Source organism: Castanea sativa, chromosome 5, assembly GCF_040712315.1.
Source record: "Castanea sativa cultivar Marrone di Chiusa Pesio chromosome 5, ASM4071231v1".
NCBI classification, from domain to species: Eukaryota; Viridiplantae; Streptophyta; class Magnoliopsida; order Fagales; family Fagaceae; genus Castanea; species Castanea sativa.
In genome coordinates this window covers 74,930,096-74,951,154 of record NC_134017.1, presented here as the reverse complement: position 1 = coordinate 74,951,154, position 21,059 = coordinate 74,930,096, and the positions used below count along the sequence as shown (strand labels likewise).

Genomic DNA, 21,059 nt, shown 5'->3' with positions numbered 1-21,059 from the left:
TATGTAACTATCCCTTATGTTTGGACGGAGTGGAATGGGATTTTTTTTTTTTTTTTTTTTTTTTTAAGAAAAGAGTGGAATGGGAGTTAAGAGATGAGTAGGTGACTGAAATTTACTAAATTTTTGTACATTCTAAGCTTTTTTTTTAATAACAACATTCCCTAAGACTTGAAACTCAAGATTTTATATAAATTAATTAAACTAATTGAAGTACGGCAAGATTACCACAAGATATTTCCTTAAATTTATTATGCAAATAACATTTTCTAAATTTTTCCCCTAAATTCTTTAATATTTAATACTAATCCATTAAATTAGTAGTTAATACTTGTTTATTCCACCATATTTATACACTAAGCATTATCACCAAAATATGCATTATATGCCATTTTTCCCCTAAAGTATTTAATATTTAATACTAATCCATTATTTAGTAGTTAATACTTGTTTATTCCACCATATGCATCATCACGAAAATATGCATTATATGCCATTTTTCCGATGTGAAACATCTCAAAAATCAATAATAAATAGTCAAGCCATTTTTAAGTAAAGGACGCTATGGTTATGCCCAAGTAGAAATCTTGCACACGGACTGATATCCTTCCCTACCCTTTTCAAATGGGGGAGAAGTATATTGATTAGTGGCTTTGAATCGAACCAATACATGTACACATCAAATTAAGTATTTCATGAAAGATCAAAACCATCTTTAACTCAGAAAATAAAATGCTCAAAATTGCAACTCAGAATCATCCCATTGAAGTACTGCGGAATCCAGATTTTGCTCTCTTTTTAGCTTATCCTTCAAAAACCAATCACATACTCTCCCAGCATTCAGTTCCTCGATTGGACATCCTTCTTGCTCCGAAATCACTCTTAGTAAGTTCAGTGACGATATCTGCATAGAAATTAAACAAGCATTTTAAATCTAAAAGTCATAAAGTCAATAGTACAAAGAGGGTTTTCAAGTTTAAGTGATAGTTCCATAATAATGATATCTTTTATGGTGTCTCATGCTTGTAATTCAAATTCTACCATTTAACAAATAAAGTTTGGTAAAATATTACCATTTACCACGTGACACTATCTTACATTTTTCCTTATAGATTTACAAATAGGATAAAGAGCCTCGTTTGCCAACTGGTAATATTTTTTCAAAACACTAGTAAAGAATAAAAATTCAATTATGTGATTGTATTAATTAATGAACCTTATGGTTGAGTTTAATTATCCTTGGGGGAATATAACATCTTTTATTCTACATTGGTCAATGTAAAGATATAATATAATTTTATTAGAGAACCTAAAGTACACTTAATATAACACCTAATAAAGTGTATCTAAATTTCATCTCAAGTTAAAAGTACTACTCAAATGTACTTTGTTAACAATATTTTCTTTTAACTTTTTAATTAATTTATTAATATACAGTCTTTTAAGACCATACTTTCTATCTAAATACAACTACACATTTACCAACTTTCAACAAAAAACTGCGTACAAAATTTGCATTCATATTGTGTAGAGAGGGAGATTGTACCGTTAAACGGCAAAGGAAGCGTTCGTGAGTGCTCAAGCCAGAAATTTCCACCAACCCAGCTTCCTCAAGGCTCAAGAAAGTTCGCCTTTCAGACTTCTTTTCTCCTTCTTCTCCGCTACATCTTGTAACCCCAAGTTTTCTTCTATCCTCAGCCACTACCTTATTGCTTGGTGCGAACTTGGTTTGTGCTATCGTTCGTTTTTGGAGCTTGGAAGGGTTGTGTAGAAATGGAGAGTTAAAGAAGCTCTTACATGGTCTCAAGAGAATCATACTTTGCACTTATGAGCAAAAACTGGTTTGTTTCTTTTGGAGCTAATGATTATGTAGAGGAAAGAAGAAGATGAGGAAGAGAAAGGCTTATCGGCTTTGTTTGATTGCAAGTTACCATTATGTGGTGGAGATGGGTGTGTAAATATCATATATTTGGAACACATCCAATTATATGATTGGACCAAGTGGGTCCTTGGGAATGCACTGTCAAGTAGATTGGGGGCTAATTTCAGTCCTACTAATCTTACCGGCTGTTAAGTTATGTCTGGTGTATAAGATTTATGTGAAACTGACATGTGAGTTACATTTGGCGTATAAGACTTATGTGAAATTGATATGTAGGCCTTATTGCTGGCGTATAAGACACATGACAGTCTCACATAAATTGTATAGGTCGGATGTATACTAATTTTTTTTTTCGTTTGGTAGAGAATAGAGATTGGTCGTGCTCATGCATAGCAATTAATCCCAAATTATATGGCAATTTTCCTTATGGGAAGATTTATATCGGATATAGGAATCAAATGAGGACGAACAAAAGGAAAGTTATTATATATGGTAGTATTTTTATTTATTTATTTTTTTTGGTGAAAGGAATAAATGGTTAGGCTTAGGAGGGATGTATCATGTGGATTGTAGGGTAGTCAATCTGTTTCTGAAAGCTAACCAATTCTGATCAAAAGCCAACCATGTTTTTTTTAACTTGTTCACTCTTCCAAGTTTCAGCACAATTGGTTTATTTGCGTGGCGGTGAAAAACAAAACATGGTTTTTTTTTTTTGGAGAGATACTGTTTCATGATTTTAACCAATCAAATTACAAGTATCTAATATATTCATATCAAACAATTTTTCACAAAGTGGTAACAAGAGAAGGTATAACTTGTACAAATCTTTCCATTTTTTCAATTTGATCTGATCTATTTGTTTGTAGAGCTATTTAGTATTTACTAGATTTTTGGAACACTTTTAACAGATTGAGGAATAAATAGTCAGTTTTGTAAGAACTTATTGTAAACCTCCTATAGATATAAATTTATATGATTCAGAGGTGAAAATTTTGCACCTTCCATATTTAATACCTGTCCATATTATGTTGCCCCCCATTTTAATTTTAAGTTTTTAACTAAGAGGAGTTTTGACTTTGTATGATGAGCAAGTCTCCTGACCTTAATTGCAAACCCCCAAAACAAGTTTCCATCTTTTTAACACGTGACAATTTGGCATGCATGTGGCTAGTAGCATCGTAAACAACTCTAAAACTATATTTTATCCACATTAAAAAAATAAAATAAAAAAAGTTTTGCCCATCCCCATTTCAAACCTCAAAAAAGGCCTGCCCAATTAATTAATTTCAGGATTTTGGATTTTCCGCCATCCCATGTGTTGTTTTGTGGAGTCTTTACGAGCCAGAAACTCAATATAATAATAAAGTAATTATCATCACAAAGTTAACATTGTGATTAAAATATTAATTAGTTAATGATTTTTGGATTGAATGATATATATCTCCTCTCCTTAAATAAGAACTAATGATATATGATGGATTTGATTTTATATGACCACGTGAGGGATATACTGCACTTGTTTACACCAATTTCATATACCTTAGAATGCTTCGTTTCATTGCCATGGCTTAAAGTGATAAAAGACCAAGGGTGGAGTACTTGAATTTGTGCAAGCTTTGGTCTAAATCTAAACTGCAATATGTGTCATACCACTTTGTGGAACATCAACGGATTTCTCTTATCATAGAGAAACAGTGTACTAGGGGATGAAATTCTCATTTGTTCATGAATGAGTTGTAAGAGTGTACGGATTGTTTTGAGGTTTTTTTTAATTATTATTATTATTTTTTTATCTATCCCTCTTTATCATTATATTTATGAAATTATGTTCTTTAAATTAGAGTGAATGTCTACAAGATTATATTAAACTCTCTTAAAAAAAATTTTAAGAGCGTTTTAACCTATTCCATCCGCTTTTGATAATAGCTCTTTATCAAATCAAAATACCAATCAATTTTTAGTATGGACAAAATTGACCCACATATCTCTTATTCAATTTAAAAAAAATTGTTGGTGAAAGGACAAGTAGACATGTTGAGCACCTTGTCATCTTGACTTGTTCAGTATGTTAAACCTTATTGTAATGATTACGTAAAGAGAGCATATTTCAACAGAAAAAAGATCTTTACTTGGACCAAACACAATATTAAACAAAACGAAGAAGAAGAGCTCTGAATCAACAAAGCCTGCATTGTTCATTTATCTGATTGAAAATATATACAAAACCAAATTTACAAATTTTAGAAGCTATATATATAAAACTCTTAGCCAAAAAGGGATATATATATATATATATATATATATATATATATATTTATATAACCCTCGCCAATCTGACTGCCATGCACATCTTAATCTCTCACGATCATAATACAACTTAATTTGGTGATGTTCAATTAGGACCCCAACAGCTCAAGTACATGACAGTCCTAAGAGACTCCTCAACTTGCTTAATTTTCTCTCTATTTGCAGCTTTGTAAACGGCTGAATCACAAGCAGTAGAGAAAAGCCTTGCCTGCTTGGATGATGAAGAAGAATTAGCTGAATCTCTCAGAGAATTAACAGGGGAATCACGCTTAGAAACCTGGTCTTTCATCCCCTGTATCACCCTCATTCCTGACTGATACAATAACCTACTCATGCCCAAAAATTCACAAACATAAGCTTAGCTTTTCCAAAATAAAACTACGATATGAACTATGAAGGTTTTGCAACAAAAATGTAGGGTTTTCTCAACCTTTTTTGGGGACCCAAAATATTTATAGAGGTGAACCATTACCAAAGCCAAAGGTTTTGTGATAAAGCCTCTACATTTTGTGAGAAACAACTGGCTGTAATAGATATGCTTTACTTCTTAACAAAATATAGAGAATATGCTATTATTATGTAGCTCTTATTTTATTAAATATCACTAAAATTCATATGAATTACTTTGTATATCAAGTAATATACATTTATACAAGTTCCAGTGCACACTCACAGCGTATATAAGTTTTTCTACCCCTAAAGTCAAATCCTAACCCTGTTACTGTTTCTATATGTAATACATATTAGAGTTATACTAGTACTCCTCTTAAAATAATTTTTTTTTTCTTTATGAATGTCAATAGTATAACATAATGAAGGATGTCAATGAAGTTAAGTAGCATAAAATCAAGAGCATGCTACTTGTCCTTAATTGTTTCTCACTTTCTAGTGGACAATTTTTATCATACATTATCAACTTAAGGTTTATTGTGATGGCAAAATCATAGTGCTAGGTGCTAGATTTGGGGTAATACATGTTATTTTTTTCTTTTTTCTCTTGAGACTTTTATTTATTTATTATTTTATAAATATGAATCTTGATAATAGGAAACACTAAAAATGCCACTAAAATTAAGTACCAGAATATCAGTTATAATTCCCACAATTTGTTATGTTTTTTATACTTTCTATGTAAACAAAAACATAAACATGTGTGTGACCATGGCTTCTAAGCGAAGTTTCGGTACGTCTTTGTGTTAAGATCACATATCATCTTCTAGCGCGCGCGTGTGTGTCATCCAATTGTATTTTATAATTGGTTTGATTCCATAAAATAATAGTACTTTGATTGGTATGATATGAGTGAAAATTGGAAATTAATGGTTTGTTTGGAATGGAGGGAGACTCACTCCTTCTCCCTCCATCTTTGAGATTTGCATTTACAAAAATATTCTTCTATTACAATTAATCCTAAGGTTAGGAGTGACAATTCATGTTAACGGGTTGGTTTGTGCCTTATTGAGGGAAGGGTATTTCAATTAATACATATATAGAAACATAATCAATTGAGATCAATCTACTAATTTGGACTATATGAATAGTTGTTGCGCTATAGTGGAATTATCTAGTTTTCTAGTGGTGGTTACTCAATTATTTAGAATCAAGATGAGCATCTGTTTAAACGCAAGATTTAACTATTCCTAAGTTAATCAAGCCCATTAACTTGTTGAGGATTTGTTATAGATTGCCTTCTCATTATTTCCAAAGTCACACTTCTTGTCTACAGCCACAAAAGTTGGAATGCATATCAATAATGATGCAAGTTTTGTACTCACCAGCCTTTTTTCAAAAATTAAACGAACTTTGACTTAATGTGATTGCCATAAAAAAAAAACAAGGCAATTGCAGTTGTGGTATAAAGAAATCGAGAAAATATTGCTATCAAGAAACATATAATTCTACATAAAGGAGTATCACTTTATGAGGGATATTCTTTTTAAAATAAAAATAATTATTACTTGTTTACTAACCTCAAGAGAGAGTGTCCTTTTGTCTATAGTTTGAGTATGAATCTTTTTTGAAAATCGCCTATTCTATAGGGGAAATCATAGGGTGAAAGGAATTGACTTATCTTTATATTTATACGAATCTCAAAGAGGAGTGTCGTTTCATGAAATTATAATAAACTAAGCTATACTTCTTTATACATATACATAAACATAAATATAAACATTTAAATACATTCATATATGCAAATTCATGCAAATACAAAAATAGATAGATGTAAATTGTATAAAAGTAAATGAAAATCTATATCACCTTGAGAGAGTTTTAGACTTTACGATGGAAAGATAATCAAATTTGAGGTGTGTATAATACGTGAGTGAGGGATATGAAGAGAGTGTTATAATTATGTTTGCTTTCTTTATTCAATTCCTCCATCCATTGGTAACAACAACTAATGATAAAAGGTAATAAAAACCGATCAGATTGAGGAACAAATAGTCAATTTTGAGAGAAATTATTATAAACCTGCTCCAAATATGAATTTATATAATTCAAAGGGGAAAATTTTGCACTTTCCATATCTTGTACAAATTATGTAGCCCCCCATTTTAATTTTAAGTTTTTAACTATGGGGAGTTTTGACCTTGTATGATGATCAAGTCTTCTGACATTGCAACCCCCCAAAACAAGTTTCCATCTTTTTAACACATGACAATTTGGCATGCAAGTGGCTAGTTGCATCATAAACAACTCTAAAACTATATTTTATCCCAAGAAAATGCTATGTCCAAAACATTTTCACAACATTTTTACAAAAAATCCTATGTGGCAAGTTGTTACGGATTGTTAATGGTGATGTAGAAAAGTAATTCAGTGATAAGTTCAAATTTAAACCAATAACAACTAACCATCTCAATTTGTTGCGAAATGTTGTGGAGGTAGCATCTCTCTTTATCCTAAAAAAAAAGAGAAATGATATGTCCACAACATTTTTACAACATTTTTACAACAAATCTTAAGTGACAGGTTGTTACTGGTTGTTATTGTTAGGGCAAAAAAGTAATCTTAGTGTTAAGTTCAAATTTGAACCAATAATAACTAACCACCTATGATTTGTTGTAAAAATGTTGTGGACGTAGCACCTCTCAAAAAAAAAAAAGATGTTTTGCCCATCCACATTTCAAACCTCATAAAAGGCTTGGCCAATTAATCCCTTAATTTCAGGATTTTGGATTTTCCTCCATCCCATGTGTTGTTTTGTGGAGTCTTTACAAGCCAAAAACTCAATATATAATAAAGTTATTATCATCACAAAGTTAATATTGTGATTAAAATATTAATTACTTAATGATTTTTGGATTGAATGATATATATCTCCTCTCCTTAAATAAGAACTAATGATATATGATGGATTTGATTTTATATGACCACGTGAGGGATATACTGCACTTGTTTACACCAATTTCATATACCTTAGAATGCTTCGTTACATTGCCATGGCTTGAAGTGATAAAGACCTAGGGTGGAGTACTTGAATTTGTGCAAGCTTTGGTCTAAATCTATTCTGGAATATATGTCATACGACTTTGTGGAACATCGACAGGTTTCTCTTATCATAGAGAAATAGGGTACTAGGGGGTGAATTCTCATTTGCTCATGAATGAGTTGTAAGTGTACGGGATGTTTGAGGTTTTCTATATATCCCTCTTTATAATGATATTTATGAAATTATGTTCTTAAATTAGAGTGAATGTCTCCAACATAAATTATACTAAACTCTCTTAATTTTCTTTTAAGAGTGTTTTAATCTGTAGCATTCGCACTTGATTATAATTTTTTATTAATAGACTAATATTCTAATTAATTTTTTCTGTAGGTGAAGATTATACCTAGATTCCTTATTCAAACATCATACATGAGATGCTAATGTTCATGTTGGAAGCCTTGTCATCTTATCTTGTTCAGCAAGATAAACCTTATTGTAATGACAACGTAAAGGGAGCATATTTCTACATAAGGGAAAAAAAAAAGATCTTTTACTTGGACCAAATACAATATTAAACAAAACGAAGAAGAAGAGCTCTGAATCAACAAAGCCTGTATTGTTCATGCATCTGATTGACAATATATACAAAACCATAGTTACAAATTTTAGAAGCTGTCTATAAATATAAAACTCTAAGCAACAAAAAAAAAAGGAAAAACAGAAAACTAATTAATTCTTCATCAATCTGACTGCCATGCAAATCTTAATCTCTCATCTCATAATACAACTTTTCTGATGTTCAATTAGGACCCCAACAGCTCAAGTACATGACAGTCCTAAGAGACTCCTCAGCTTGCTTAATTTTCTCGCTATTTGCAGCTTTGTAAGCAGCTGAATCACAAGCAGTAGAGAGAAGCCTTGCCTGCTTGGCTGATGAAGAAGAATAAGCCGAATCTCTTAGAGAATTAACAGAGGAATCACACTTAGAAACCTGGTCTTTCATCCCCTGTATCACCCTCATTCCTGACTGACCCAACGCCCTACTCATGCCGAAAAATTCACAAACATTCAAAGCCTAGCTTTTCCAAAAATAAAACACAACATGAACTATGAAGATTTTGCAACAAAAATGATGGGTTTTTTCAAATTTTTTAGGGACCCAAAATATTTATAAAGTAAACCATTACCAAAGCCAAAGGTTTTGTAATAAAGCCTCTAGATTTCGTGGAAACAACCGGCAGTGATGGCTATGTTTTGAGCAAAAGTCTGCAAAGAAACAAGGGGCATTGCCGCATTGGCGTATGATCCTGTGGGTTGATGACACGTGTAGGTTACTTGTTAAAATATTCGGATAAGGACGAGTGATGTCTACGTAGGATTCTGGAAGTTTCTTCTTTTTTTTTTTTTTTTTTTTTTCTATTCGGATAATATAATTTGATGTTTCTAAGCCATGATATTTTGAGGGTGTTGAAAAAAAGGCCTATTAATAAAAGTAGCAAGTAATACCATTTTGTTTTTGTTCTTAACGTCTTTTTCATTTATAGGGGCAATTATCTTACACGTGTTTATCTCAATCACCATTGAGAAGATTAGATTGTTTATTGAAAATCGGAATGTGAAGAATAAGTCCAAAGGAAACCGTGTAAAGGCTTTTGGCTTTTTCATTATGTAAAGGCTTTTGTCAATTATCTTACGTGTAAAGGCTTTTGGCTTTTTCATAATGTACACCTCCTTCCAGAGTTTGAATCCATTAATTTTCTTTATTCTAATTATTAAATTATAAAAAAATTATTACATTATCATATTCTCCAATCCTTTCTTGGAAGGAGGTGTACATTTTGTAAAAAGTTGAAATTTGAACTATTAATTCTGTAAAAATCATGAAAATTTACTTATTCCTACAACAAATTTTTCGCGAATTATAATTTTTATTAATATTTAAATTCTCATAAAATTTGATGATCCTAGGAATACCTCTACCTTGCCAGAGAAATATATATATATATTTTAAATTGTCCTTGTTTCATACTTTATTTTCTTTTTCTATGTTTATTTATGTATATTCTATTTATATATTTCTTTTATATGTTATAAGCTTCATTGAAAAATAGAAAGAAAATTTTCCTTTTTTTTTTTTTTTAGTTCAAAGGTTATAAAAGAAAAACAATAATATAAAAATGAATTATATAAGTACAAGTTTTAATTGAAGAGACAAAATTACAACAAAAAATAAAATGTTACCTTTCAAAAGGATTAAGGTGTCATAGTCTTTAAGTAACAATTTATTTTTTTTCATAAATATGGGTGCATACAGAATAAATTTTGAAATCTTATATACTAAACTATATAATTTGATATTATTTTCAAGTTAACCTTTACGGTTTTAGTGACACAAATGATTAATCTATAATTTAAAATTATTAAATCATTTTATGAGTTTAATAGAAATCAACTTAGAGGTTATCTATAGCGTGTTTGGTAGATTAGTTCTAGTAACATTTTTCACATTTTAAACAACATTACACACTTTTTCACACACTTTTTCACCCACACGTATATCAAAAACACCCAAACAACATAACTAAAACTACTCTCCCAAACACCCCCCCTAATCATTAAAAATTACTTCATGAGAATTATACATTAATTTTTTTTTTGAGAAATAATTACAACATGCTGCTAATCCCGCAACTCGAACCCTTTCCCCCATACACCTTCAAGCATTTTGTACATGGGGGGTGTCAATTCAGCTGCAAAGCCTTTGGCATTATACATCAAATTTTGACTATGAAAAATGAGTAATACTACAGATACAAACTATTTTACAATATTTTTACAAGCTGCTAATATGGCTTTAGCATTTTCTCAATAGTTATTGGTAAGTAAAAATGTGATATTAATGGTGGACCCATATTAGAACAAATAAGAATTTGTCATGTCAATAGTTTATAAAAATGTTGTAAAATAGTTTGTAACTATAGCATTACTACTTATGTAAAATTACAAAAAGCCTTATTCATATACAAGCGATGCTATCAATGTGGGACCATTTTTAGAATACATCATATTCATATCCTATAGTATTAGGTGGACAGGACAGCACCCAATCGAGTAGCGTTAGGAAACATAGCGGCTGGCGTATCCTTAAGGCATGTTTGGAAACTGCTTGTCTTTACAAATTAAAATTTTATTATTAAAAACTAGTCTCATCGCACGCGCGAAGTGTGTGTGATGAGACTTTTCTTTTTTAGTGGTCTTATTTTGTAGAAAAAAACTGTATTTAATTATTTTATAGATATATATATATATATATATGATTTTTATTTTAAAAATCTAATTTATAAGTGAATAAATCAATTTAAAAATTAATAAGAGAGTGGTCCTATTTTTTAGGCAATATTTTAGTGGGAGTTGGAGTTGCATTTTTACCGGATTGTCCTTTAGTTTTGTCTCTACTTAAACATAAGACTGTAAGGGCATATTTGAACTAAAAAAATGAGTTTTTACCGGATTGTCCTTTAGTTTTGTCTCTATTTAAACATAGAACTGTAGGGGCATTTTTGAACTAGAAAAATAGGAATCCAAATAGGGGAAGCCCCTTAAATAGTAGTATAGATAAAATTTCTTAAAAAATAAACACAATATAATAATTGTGTAATGTATTCTAACATTAAAAATACTTAAATAAGAAAACAATATTTAAAGCCCTATACCTTATGGGTTTAGCAAATTAAACCATAGTTTTAAAAGTAATAAATTGATGAGCCTGGTTAATGAGAAATTAATAGGTCCACTGAAGGACTGCTAAAATAGTATTTCTAACCAATAAAATGTTGTCATTCATACAAGTGTGACATCACCTGGTAGTTTATTACTCTCTCCGTCCCAGTTTGTTTATTCTCTATTCCATTTTGGGATGTGCCAAAATATTGTCTTATTTCTAAAAATAAAAGTTATTAGTTTACTAATATTCCTATTATACCCCTACTTTATTTTCAAAACTATTTGAAAAGAAAACTAACAAATATTTTTTAAAAATCAATGTAATTGGGGCACCTTTTCAGTTGTCTCATTAAGAATAACTCTTTAAAAAAAAAACTAATAAATTTATTTAAGGGTAGTTTGTAAACTTGTACATTTTTATAAGGCAGACAAGACAATAAATGATGTTCCCTTAAAAAGTTTGACTTTTCAAACAGGATAAACAAATTGGGACGAAAGGAGTATTATTATTATCTATAGTACTATTTAAAGAGCTTTTCCTATTTGGATTCCTTAATTTTGATGCCCAAAATACCTTTAATCTATTCTCTTACAAGTTTTTTAACTAACACTAGACTTACGCACGTGCTCAGAAGTTCTTCTATATTTTGGGTAAAGGTTAATTTAAAACATTTATTATAATTTGAGATTATTACATTTTCCAATCACAAAAAAATCTAAGGGTGTGATGAAAAATTATTTCACCACACACATACTCATTACACCCTTAGGTTTTTTTGTGATTGAAAAATGTAGTAATCCCAAATTATAATAAATAATCTAATTTAACCTTTACCCAAAAAATAGAAGAACCTCTGAGCACGCGCGTGAGCACTTGCTCAAAGACTAGTATTCCATAATTATTATCCATTTTTGCCAATTTTGTTTATGCAGTAATCAATGTGTTATTGATTTGAAGATGATGCTATAATTTAGTATTAACCTTTAGGGGGAGGAAAAATAATATCCTCTGAATAAATCTTATAAATAGTGCATATATTGAAAATGCATAATGAAATTGTAACTATAAAAATATTTACAAATTGCATATGAAAATATTTACAAAATTTATTATGAAGAAATTGATGGATAAATGTAGAAAGTTGAAATATTTACATCAGGTAAAATAGTAAAATAATTCACCACATTAGAAACATGGAATAGGTCATCATTATTAAAATAATTCACTACATTAGTTTTTATTATTAGTTTTGAATTCAGTATAAGATCATTTGGAAGAGTAATAAAAAAAATTGATAAAATAAATAATATTTTAATAAAATATAGTGTAAAATGGATAATTTAATGTTGAATTTTTGAAAAAAAGTAGTTATATAATATATAAAAAGTGGGTACTTATACTAAAATAAACAAATAAAAATTTGCACAAACTAATGTGAACTATGGATACCATACATGATACATATTGATTCATTTGGGATTTTGGATAGATGCAAAATTCTGTTTAATCCATGTCATATTTTTTCCTTTATAAATAAGTAGATTTGGCAAATGGATTAAGTCAAATAGGGTACATAAGTTATCTTAAACTGTTTGTGAGTAGATTGAGTTAATCGAGTTACAGGTTGAACTGTATTTCTCACATAAAAAATTAATAATAATAATAATAATAACTAGGCTCTGAGCACGCACTCACGTGCGTGCTCAGAGACTCTTTTATTTTTTGGATAAAAATTAATAATTTACATTTATTATAATTTGGAATTTCTACTTTTTTCAATCACAAAAAAAAAAAAAAAAAAAAAACTAAGGGTATGATGAATACGTGGGATGAGTTTTGTAGATTTGAGGAGTTTTAAAACTAACAAAAGAGTGCTCCTATTTTGTAGGGAGTTAGTGAATAGATGTAAGAATTTAAATCAACGTAAAAAAAAGAGTTTATTATAAGCAGGAAGACATTTCAACGTAGATGTAGGAATTTATTATTTTTGTCAATTTATCATTTTAACCCCATTTTTAAGTTTTTGGTAGGGGTATTTTTGACAAAAAAAGCAATAACTAACTTTCTTTTGCCAATTTACTATTTTAACCACATTTTTAAATTGTTAGTTAATTAATTTAGGGGTATTTTTTACAGGGAAAAAAGTAATAACTAACTTTCTGAATCCTCTTAATATATATTTGTCAATTTACCATTTTAACCCCATTTTTAAGTTTTAGGTAGGGGTATTTTTGACAAAAAAAAAGCAATAACTAATTTTCTTTTGCCAATTTACTATTTTAACCACATTTTTAAATTGTTGGTTAATTAATTTAGGGGTATTTTTGACAGGAAAAAAAAAGTAATAACTAATTTTTTGAATCCTCTTAATATATACAGATATACAAATAAATCCTCCTAATATATACATATATATACAGATATATACAGATTTCTGAATCCTCTTAATATGTACCGATAATCATATGAATATATTGCTTTTGTCTTCCTTACAAAACAAATTAGAGAACACTAGCCTTTAGTTTTTTTGTAGAAAAAAAATATGAATATGAATAGTTTTTTATTTTATATACATAATTTTTATTTTGAAAATCTAATTTATAAGTAGATAAAGTAATTTGAAAATTAACAGGTTAGTGATCTTATTTTTAGGTAATGTTTAAATGGGAGTTAGAGTTGCATTTTTATCATATTGTCTTTTAGTTTTGTCTTTACTTAAATATAGGGAAATAGAGGTATTTTTTAACTAAAAAAATGTGGAATCTAAATAAGGAAGCCCCTTAAATAATAGTATAGAAGATAAATACGTAAAAAAAAAAAAAAAAAAATTGAATTCCACTTTCCATGTTTTACTCCTAAAAAAGTGCTTTTAGTTTTAATATAACATTTTCCACTTTTTCAATTACTAAATTTTTTTTTTCAAAACCAATTATATTTAAATTTCACTTCCCATATTTTACTCCTAAAAAAATGCTTTTAATTTATTCAGTTTTTTCATGTAAGCCTTTTAACGCAACAAAAATAAATAAAAACTATTAAACTTAAAAAAAAAAAAAACTACTTATAGTTATCCTCATCCACAATTTCACCCATGTACAAACCCAAGTACAAATTTAAAGTTCCTCAAAAAAAAATACAAATTTAAAGATTAAACTCCCCATTATCATCAACTAGTTAGCACTTAGCAATCTTGCAGTTACAATTTTACCTTAAGGCTAGCCATCCTAATCGTCACATCCCATCTTTAATGCTAATTCAAACCAAAAAAAAAAAAAAAACCAACCTTCCTACGTTAAGAGATAGAGAAGACTGTGATCAAAGCAAAAAATCAATATCTATACTACTATTTATGGGGCTTTCCCATTTAGATTCCTTTTTTTTTTTTTTCAAAAATGCTTGTATATTCCTATGTTTAAGTAGAAACAAAACTAAAAAACAGTTAGGTAAAAATACAACATTAACTCCCACTAAGTATTGCCTAAAAAATAGAGCCACTCTTTTGTTGATTTTCAAATTTCTTTATCTACTTATAAATTAGATTCTCAAAATAAAAATTATATGTATATATAATAAAAACACATATTTGTTTTTACTACAAAATAGGACCACTAAAAAAGAAAAACCCCATCGCACATGCGAAACGCATGTGATGAGGTTAGTATATATAAAAGTAGAGACCTCATGCGAGAGTGCACGAAGTCCTGCTAAGTGGAGCTCTAATTTTGCATCTAGTTTTTTTTTTTCTTTTACTTCTTTCATTAAGTTTTTTTTCACTGTTATCCGAAAGTCCACATCAACTTATTTTACTGTTATCTCATTAATGTCTCATTAATTGATTAAACTATTTTTTGAGAATCAATTAATTGATTAAACTTACACCACATATTTTTCTATTCTTCATGTCTTTTAGTATACCCACTATTTTAGTATTTTAAAAAATAATAATAATTAAGAACTAATAGTAATAACTAACTAGATAAGACACAAAAAAGATAGAAAGACACAAAAACGTTATGGATTGTTAAATAAAACGCATTGTTTCACTATATATTACTAAAATAAAAGATCTGAGACTGACAAAATATTTGAAAGGGAGAGAAAGAGGAATCTAAGAGGTCATTACCTTTGTTATACCAGCTGCCCATTACCATCAAGATGCTGAAACCCCTACGGTTTTTTCTTTTCTTTTTTCTTTTTAAAATTAGGGGCTTAAAAATAATTTAGGTTTGGGTAATTTGGTTGGATGATTTTTATTTTGGGTATATAATGAGAGAAAATATTTGGTGCACAATGTAAAGTCATATTCTACCATAATTTAATTTTAAATTATCTATAAGATACATGCATATACACTTGCCTACATCATGTCTTAATGTTACACTATTGATGAGTAGAAGACGGTGAGAGAGTTGGGTATACCTTCATTTTACGGTATAAAATATGTGAACACAACACAAATAAGTTGATTTTCATGGTCCTACTACTTTTTTGCATTTATCTTTGGTTTCATGACTATAAAAAAATATAAATAATCTTACCTTAAGAAGGTTATAAATATCCAGTGAAACTACTAAATTAATTTTTAATATCTCAAAATATATATGTTTATTTACTCTAATTTAGTTTACTTTTTCTTTATAATATATGTACAATATTATCCAAAACCATCTTCTATAAAATATCTAAATGCATATATTAATTATCTATAGTTGTGTATTAATTATATATATTAAATGAATGTATATGATTATTTTTTATAAACTTTAATAATTATTAGTTGGAATAATAATAATAAATTTAGAATATGACATTCTTACTCATGTCTAGTTGCTAATCCTTTAAACTTCCTAACTCCTTTCATATATATATATATATATATATATATATATATATATATATATATATATATATATATATATATAAGTGTGTGTGTAATAAAATAAATTTATTTATTTTGTTATAGCATAATGAAATTTTAATACTCACTCCCTCCCAATTTGTTTGTCCTGTTTGAAAAGTCAAATTTTTTAAGGGAATATCATTTATTGTCTTGTGTTTCCAAAACTATTCTTAAATAAATTTATCAATTTTTTTAAAGAGTTATTGTTAAGAAGATAACTAAAAAGGTGTCTCAATTATATTGATTTTTAAAAATATTTGGTAGTTTTTTTTTCAAATAATTTTGAAAATAAAGTAGGGGTATAATAGGAACTTTAGTATATTAATGACTTTTATTTTTTGAAACTGGACAATATTTTGGGACATTCCAAAATAGAATAGAGAACAAACAAACTAGAATGGAGGGGTATCATTTTTTCTTAGAATCATATTAGAAACAATTTTTTTTTACGTGAGAAACAATTGAAACACTGTATTATGCAACAATTGATGCAATGCCCAACAAAAAGGGAGAAAATTAGTAACACACAATCAAGAATATTAAAAAAAAAAAAAGTATATATGCCTTTTTTAGTAGGCACAAATCATGCTTATCTTTTTTTTTTTTTTGAGAGAGGAATCATGCTTATCTATATTAACCATTATATCATGTAATTTTCAATTAGTGAACACATATATATAGTGTGATCAAATCACTACACTACTCTTAGTATTTTTCTATTTTATCTATAAAATAACTAAAGATTATAATTTTTACAAGGAAATTTATTGATTTTTTTTTTTACACATCAATAATTGAGGGATCTAAATTATAAATGTCTCTATTAGAAATTGAGTGCCAACCAGTTAAGCTACAATATTCTTTATAAAAATTATTGAAATATTGGAGAAAACTAATAATAAGTTGTGCCGCACATCGTGAGGGAATTCAGCTAGGTAGAAAAAAGGTAGAGATGAAGTGCAAAAAAAATGTGCCACCGCTCAAAAAAGAATTTAAAAGGAAGGTACTCTATCTCTCTCTATATTTTGTTATTGACATTTGAGTTTTTGTGTTGTGATCCCCAATTTTGGTTTTTATGGGTTGTAATTTATTGACAAAAATTTGATATAGTATTTTAACTATATGCTAAGCATCCCTATCTCTTTCACATTCTTTTTCAATTTTTAGTTTTTTGTTTACTGGTTTCTGTTTGCCAAAATATTTCAAGACCATGATAGCATTTCTTCTGCATGCCTAAAACCTAGAACTTTATTACGCCCAAATCTTTTAATTTTAATTTTTCTTTTTTCTTTTTAGATTTTAGAATTTCTTATATAATTCTATCAACAAATTATAGCATGTTAATTTTGTCAGTTGGTTTTCTGTATTTTGCAAAAGATTTGCATAGACAAGACCTTCTGGTATGGGAGCAATTCTTTTACACTCAATTAAGTGAGGATGACCATCGCACACCCTTAGTGCGATGGTTACTCCATAAGTATAAATGTTTGTGGAGTGTGGGGGCAAGGGCCGGGGTTCAAGTCTCTAGGAGAGAGTTTCACACACATATACACTTAGATTATGCTAGAGTCATGGTTGTCAAAATCGCGATCCAGATCGTAGAATCGCACGATTTTACGATTCCACCTCACCAAAAAGTTTTAAATCGTAGCAGGATCGCAAAAATGTTAGGATCGTAGGTAGGATCGTGTAGAATCGTATAGGATCGTAGGATCGTATGGGATTCTACCGATCCTACAGATCCTACCATTTGGCTTGAATTTTTTTTTTTTTTTTTTTTTTTTTAAGTGGGATTCATTTGGGTAAACCTAAACCCACAAGCCCAACAGGTTTTAGAAGCCCAATAATGAATTGAAGTCCCAAATTTACCCCTATGTCAACATAAAATCTCAAAAAAACCTATGGTATAAGTTTAATGTTTTAAAAAACAAAACCTTTTCTTTCTTTAACCGTTCCTGTTTTTTTTAAACTATTGTAGAAGCCAATTCACTTTTAATATTAACATACTTATGCTAAATTAATCATCTATTTGTATCGCCTTCACAAATGTTGTTACATAAAATCTAATGATGTACTTGTGTTTCACTATCTGTAGGCAACCATGTTTTATATAATTTTGAAGTGATTATTTTTATTGAGTTAAGAAGAACTATTTTTTTTCATAGAATAATAAGACCTAAAAAAGTAAATATCAATTTTAGAACCAAAAATAAAAAATAAAACCACACAATTGAAACCAATGTCATTAAAGCATTAGATTTAGGAACTTTACCTTAGAAATAACAGTTTTAGTACTCACAACAGTGGTGTTTCTAACTTCATAGAAAAGAAAATGCATTTTGTAGAGTCCATATTTTTGTAGTTGGCAAATACGATAAATGTAATCAATTCATAGTGTTTTTGGTGTGTCTTAAGTGGGTTAAAGATGTATTTTATAGTCCAAGACAAAGACCCAAGTTCAGATCAAGAAAGAATCAAGTTTAGAGCAAGAAAACTAAAGTTTCTATCAGTTTGACTGCTAGCTTGATTCCTGGCTAGACCGTATAAGATTTTCGATTTCAAGCTTGACATCTAGTTCGATCAATCGAGATTGCGATATTATCAAAAATATAAAACGTGAAAAATGCCATAACTAGCCATTTGTCAAAAACACAGCATCTTTCAGCCCTGTTAATGGTGAGCCATCACTGCCTTTAAGCTTTCTTAACTTAAGTTTAACGTTTAAAAAAAAAAAAAAAAAAAACTCAGTAAAAAACCCAGCACCTCTCAACCCTCTCAATAATGTTGCCATGAGCCATTGCTGCCTTTAAGGTTTCTAGTAATTTGTTTTGGTAGTTAGTACTTAGTAGTTTATCATTTATTTGTACTTTGTTAGCTTAATTCCATATTGTTGTGTTGCGTATATGATTTTGACAAAGCTTTTAAGGTTTTTATTTTTCTATTTTGTTAACTAAATTAAGTAAAATTTGAAAAATTATGAAATAGGATCTTCATTATTTAATTAGCTAGTTTACCTTAGATTGAGAATTTTCTTTTAGATTACATATTGTAAAATTGTAGTTAGCTAGTTTTTATATGCTAACTAGCCTAACTTATTTTGGATTTGGAACTTAGAATTTGGAAAACATTTTTCATATGTGTAGATAATATTTTGGTACTTAGTTGCTAATTAAACATGTACTGAACTTTTTAAATACATTATGTCAAAAGTTAAATATATTTTGCTTCATTAGAATGACATAAGAACGATGTAGTGCGTGCAAATTACATTTTATGATGCAATTTTCTTTTAATGGATGGATTTATATTTTAAGTAATTATATAACATACAAAGTCACTATCAATAAGTTTTTTGCTTAAAATCTGAAAATAGGTAGGATCTTACGATTCACGATCCGATCCTACGATCTCCGATCCTACCTACCTCCCACGATCCTACGTAGGATCCCGATTTTGACAACCTTGGCTAGAGTAGTAATTCTATCTTGTATCAAAAAAAAATTAAGTGAGGATGAACATGTTGAGAATTGATGTTCATGATCACGTCTTACTTATTCTTTGAATTTTTTTTTTCCTTTACTTTTTAGATTTTATAATTTCTTATACAATTTCATTAGCAAATTATGGCTCCAAAAAACCGTGAATGGGAATATGTCTAAGATCTTACAAATGAAAGTGGATTTCAAATTCATGTATAGTACGAGTGGTATTTTAAAAGGCATGCTTTGATCTCCCACACAAAAGAAAAAAAAAAACACTTATTGATGTTGAAATCATTAATGACGAATTTTACAAAAATAAAAAGGTCTCTACACACATGCATTCAAAACTTTTAGAAATATCATAGCTTTGCAAGATATACAAATCATTTACCTTTCAAGGCCTTTTCTTTTTCCTCCATTCTTTTCTCATTTGAATTTAGATTCTATAAAAACTGAAAAGTTCTCCATAATGATTTTTATTCTCTCCTCCAAGAATGTAAAAAAAAAAAAAGAAGAAGAATATTTTAGTTTAAGTTTTTTTTTTTTATAAATATTTTAGTTGAAGATGAGTCTTAATTTTGTACCGTATTAATCATGACACTAATACAAAGTATAATCATGACACTAATACAAAGTATTGTTACTTGAATAATAAATGCTTTGTTGGCTTTAAAGTGGTCAAAAAATTATGAATATTTTAATAGTCGATTCTAGATGTTTACATAATTCTTTTAAGATGTTGGGATTAATTATACACTAATTTTTGGTAAATTTTTTCTTTATAAATCAAGTAAAGGTAGGAAGAGATGAATCCATTGACAAAAGTTTGTTCTTTTTGTATCTTATCATTATAATTACAATTTGTATATTAATGGGAAAAAATTAAGATAAAGAAGGTATTGACATTTAAAAAATAGAAAAGTCTCTAAACATGCACAAAAGGGCTATTATGTACATTTTAGCTCATTTATGTTATTGGACATAAGCATTAGTTTGAGGAGCATTCAAATTGGGTAATGTTTCTAAAACTAATTTTCTAATGATATAAACAATTTGACAAACACATTAGAAGAAACTATCATTTTTGCACGTTCTTGGAGACTCTTCTTTTTATTTTTACTTTTCTCTAAGAGACTACTTTTCATTTATCATAATTTAGGACTGATTCATTTTTCAATCATGAAAATATCTAGAGATGTGATTAGATTTATGTATTTCCAAATGTGTTTATATTATGTGCTACATGTCATCACACTCCTAGAGATTTTTGTGACTGAAAAATACATCAACCTTGAAAATTTTTTCCATAAAAATAGAAGAGCTTTTGAGCATAA

At 28.8% G+C, this 21,059-nt stretch overlaps 1 protein-coding gene across 1 annotated transcript; it reads right to left on the bottom strand.

Moving 5' to 3' along the window:
- Nucleotides 1-596: 596 nt before the first annotated feature.
- Nucleotides 597-1,945, bottom strand: LOC142634294 (uncharacterized). The gene is made up of 2 exons (XM_075808587.1): nt 1,544-1,945; nt 597-901 (listed from the first exon to the last, which is right to left on the bottom strand). The coding sequence occupies exons 1-2, from the start codon at nt 1,811-1,813 to the stop codon at nt 734-736; spliced, it is 438 nt and encodes a 145-aa protein (XP_075664702.1). The 5' UTR covers nt 1,814-1,945; the 3' UTR covers nt 597-733.
- Nucleotides 1,946-21,059: the final 19,114 nt, after the last annotated feature.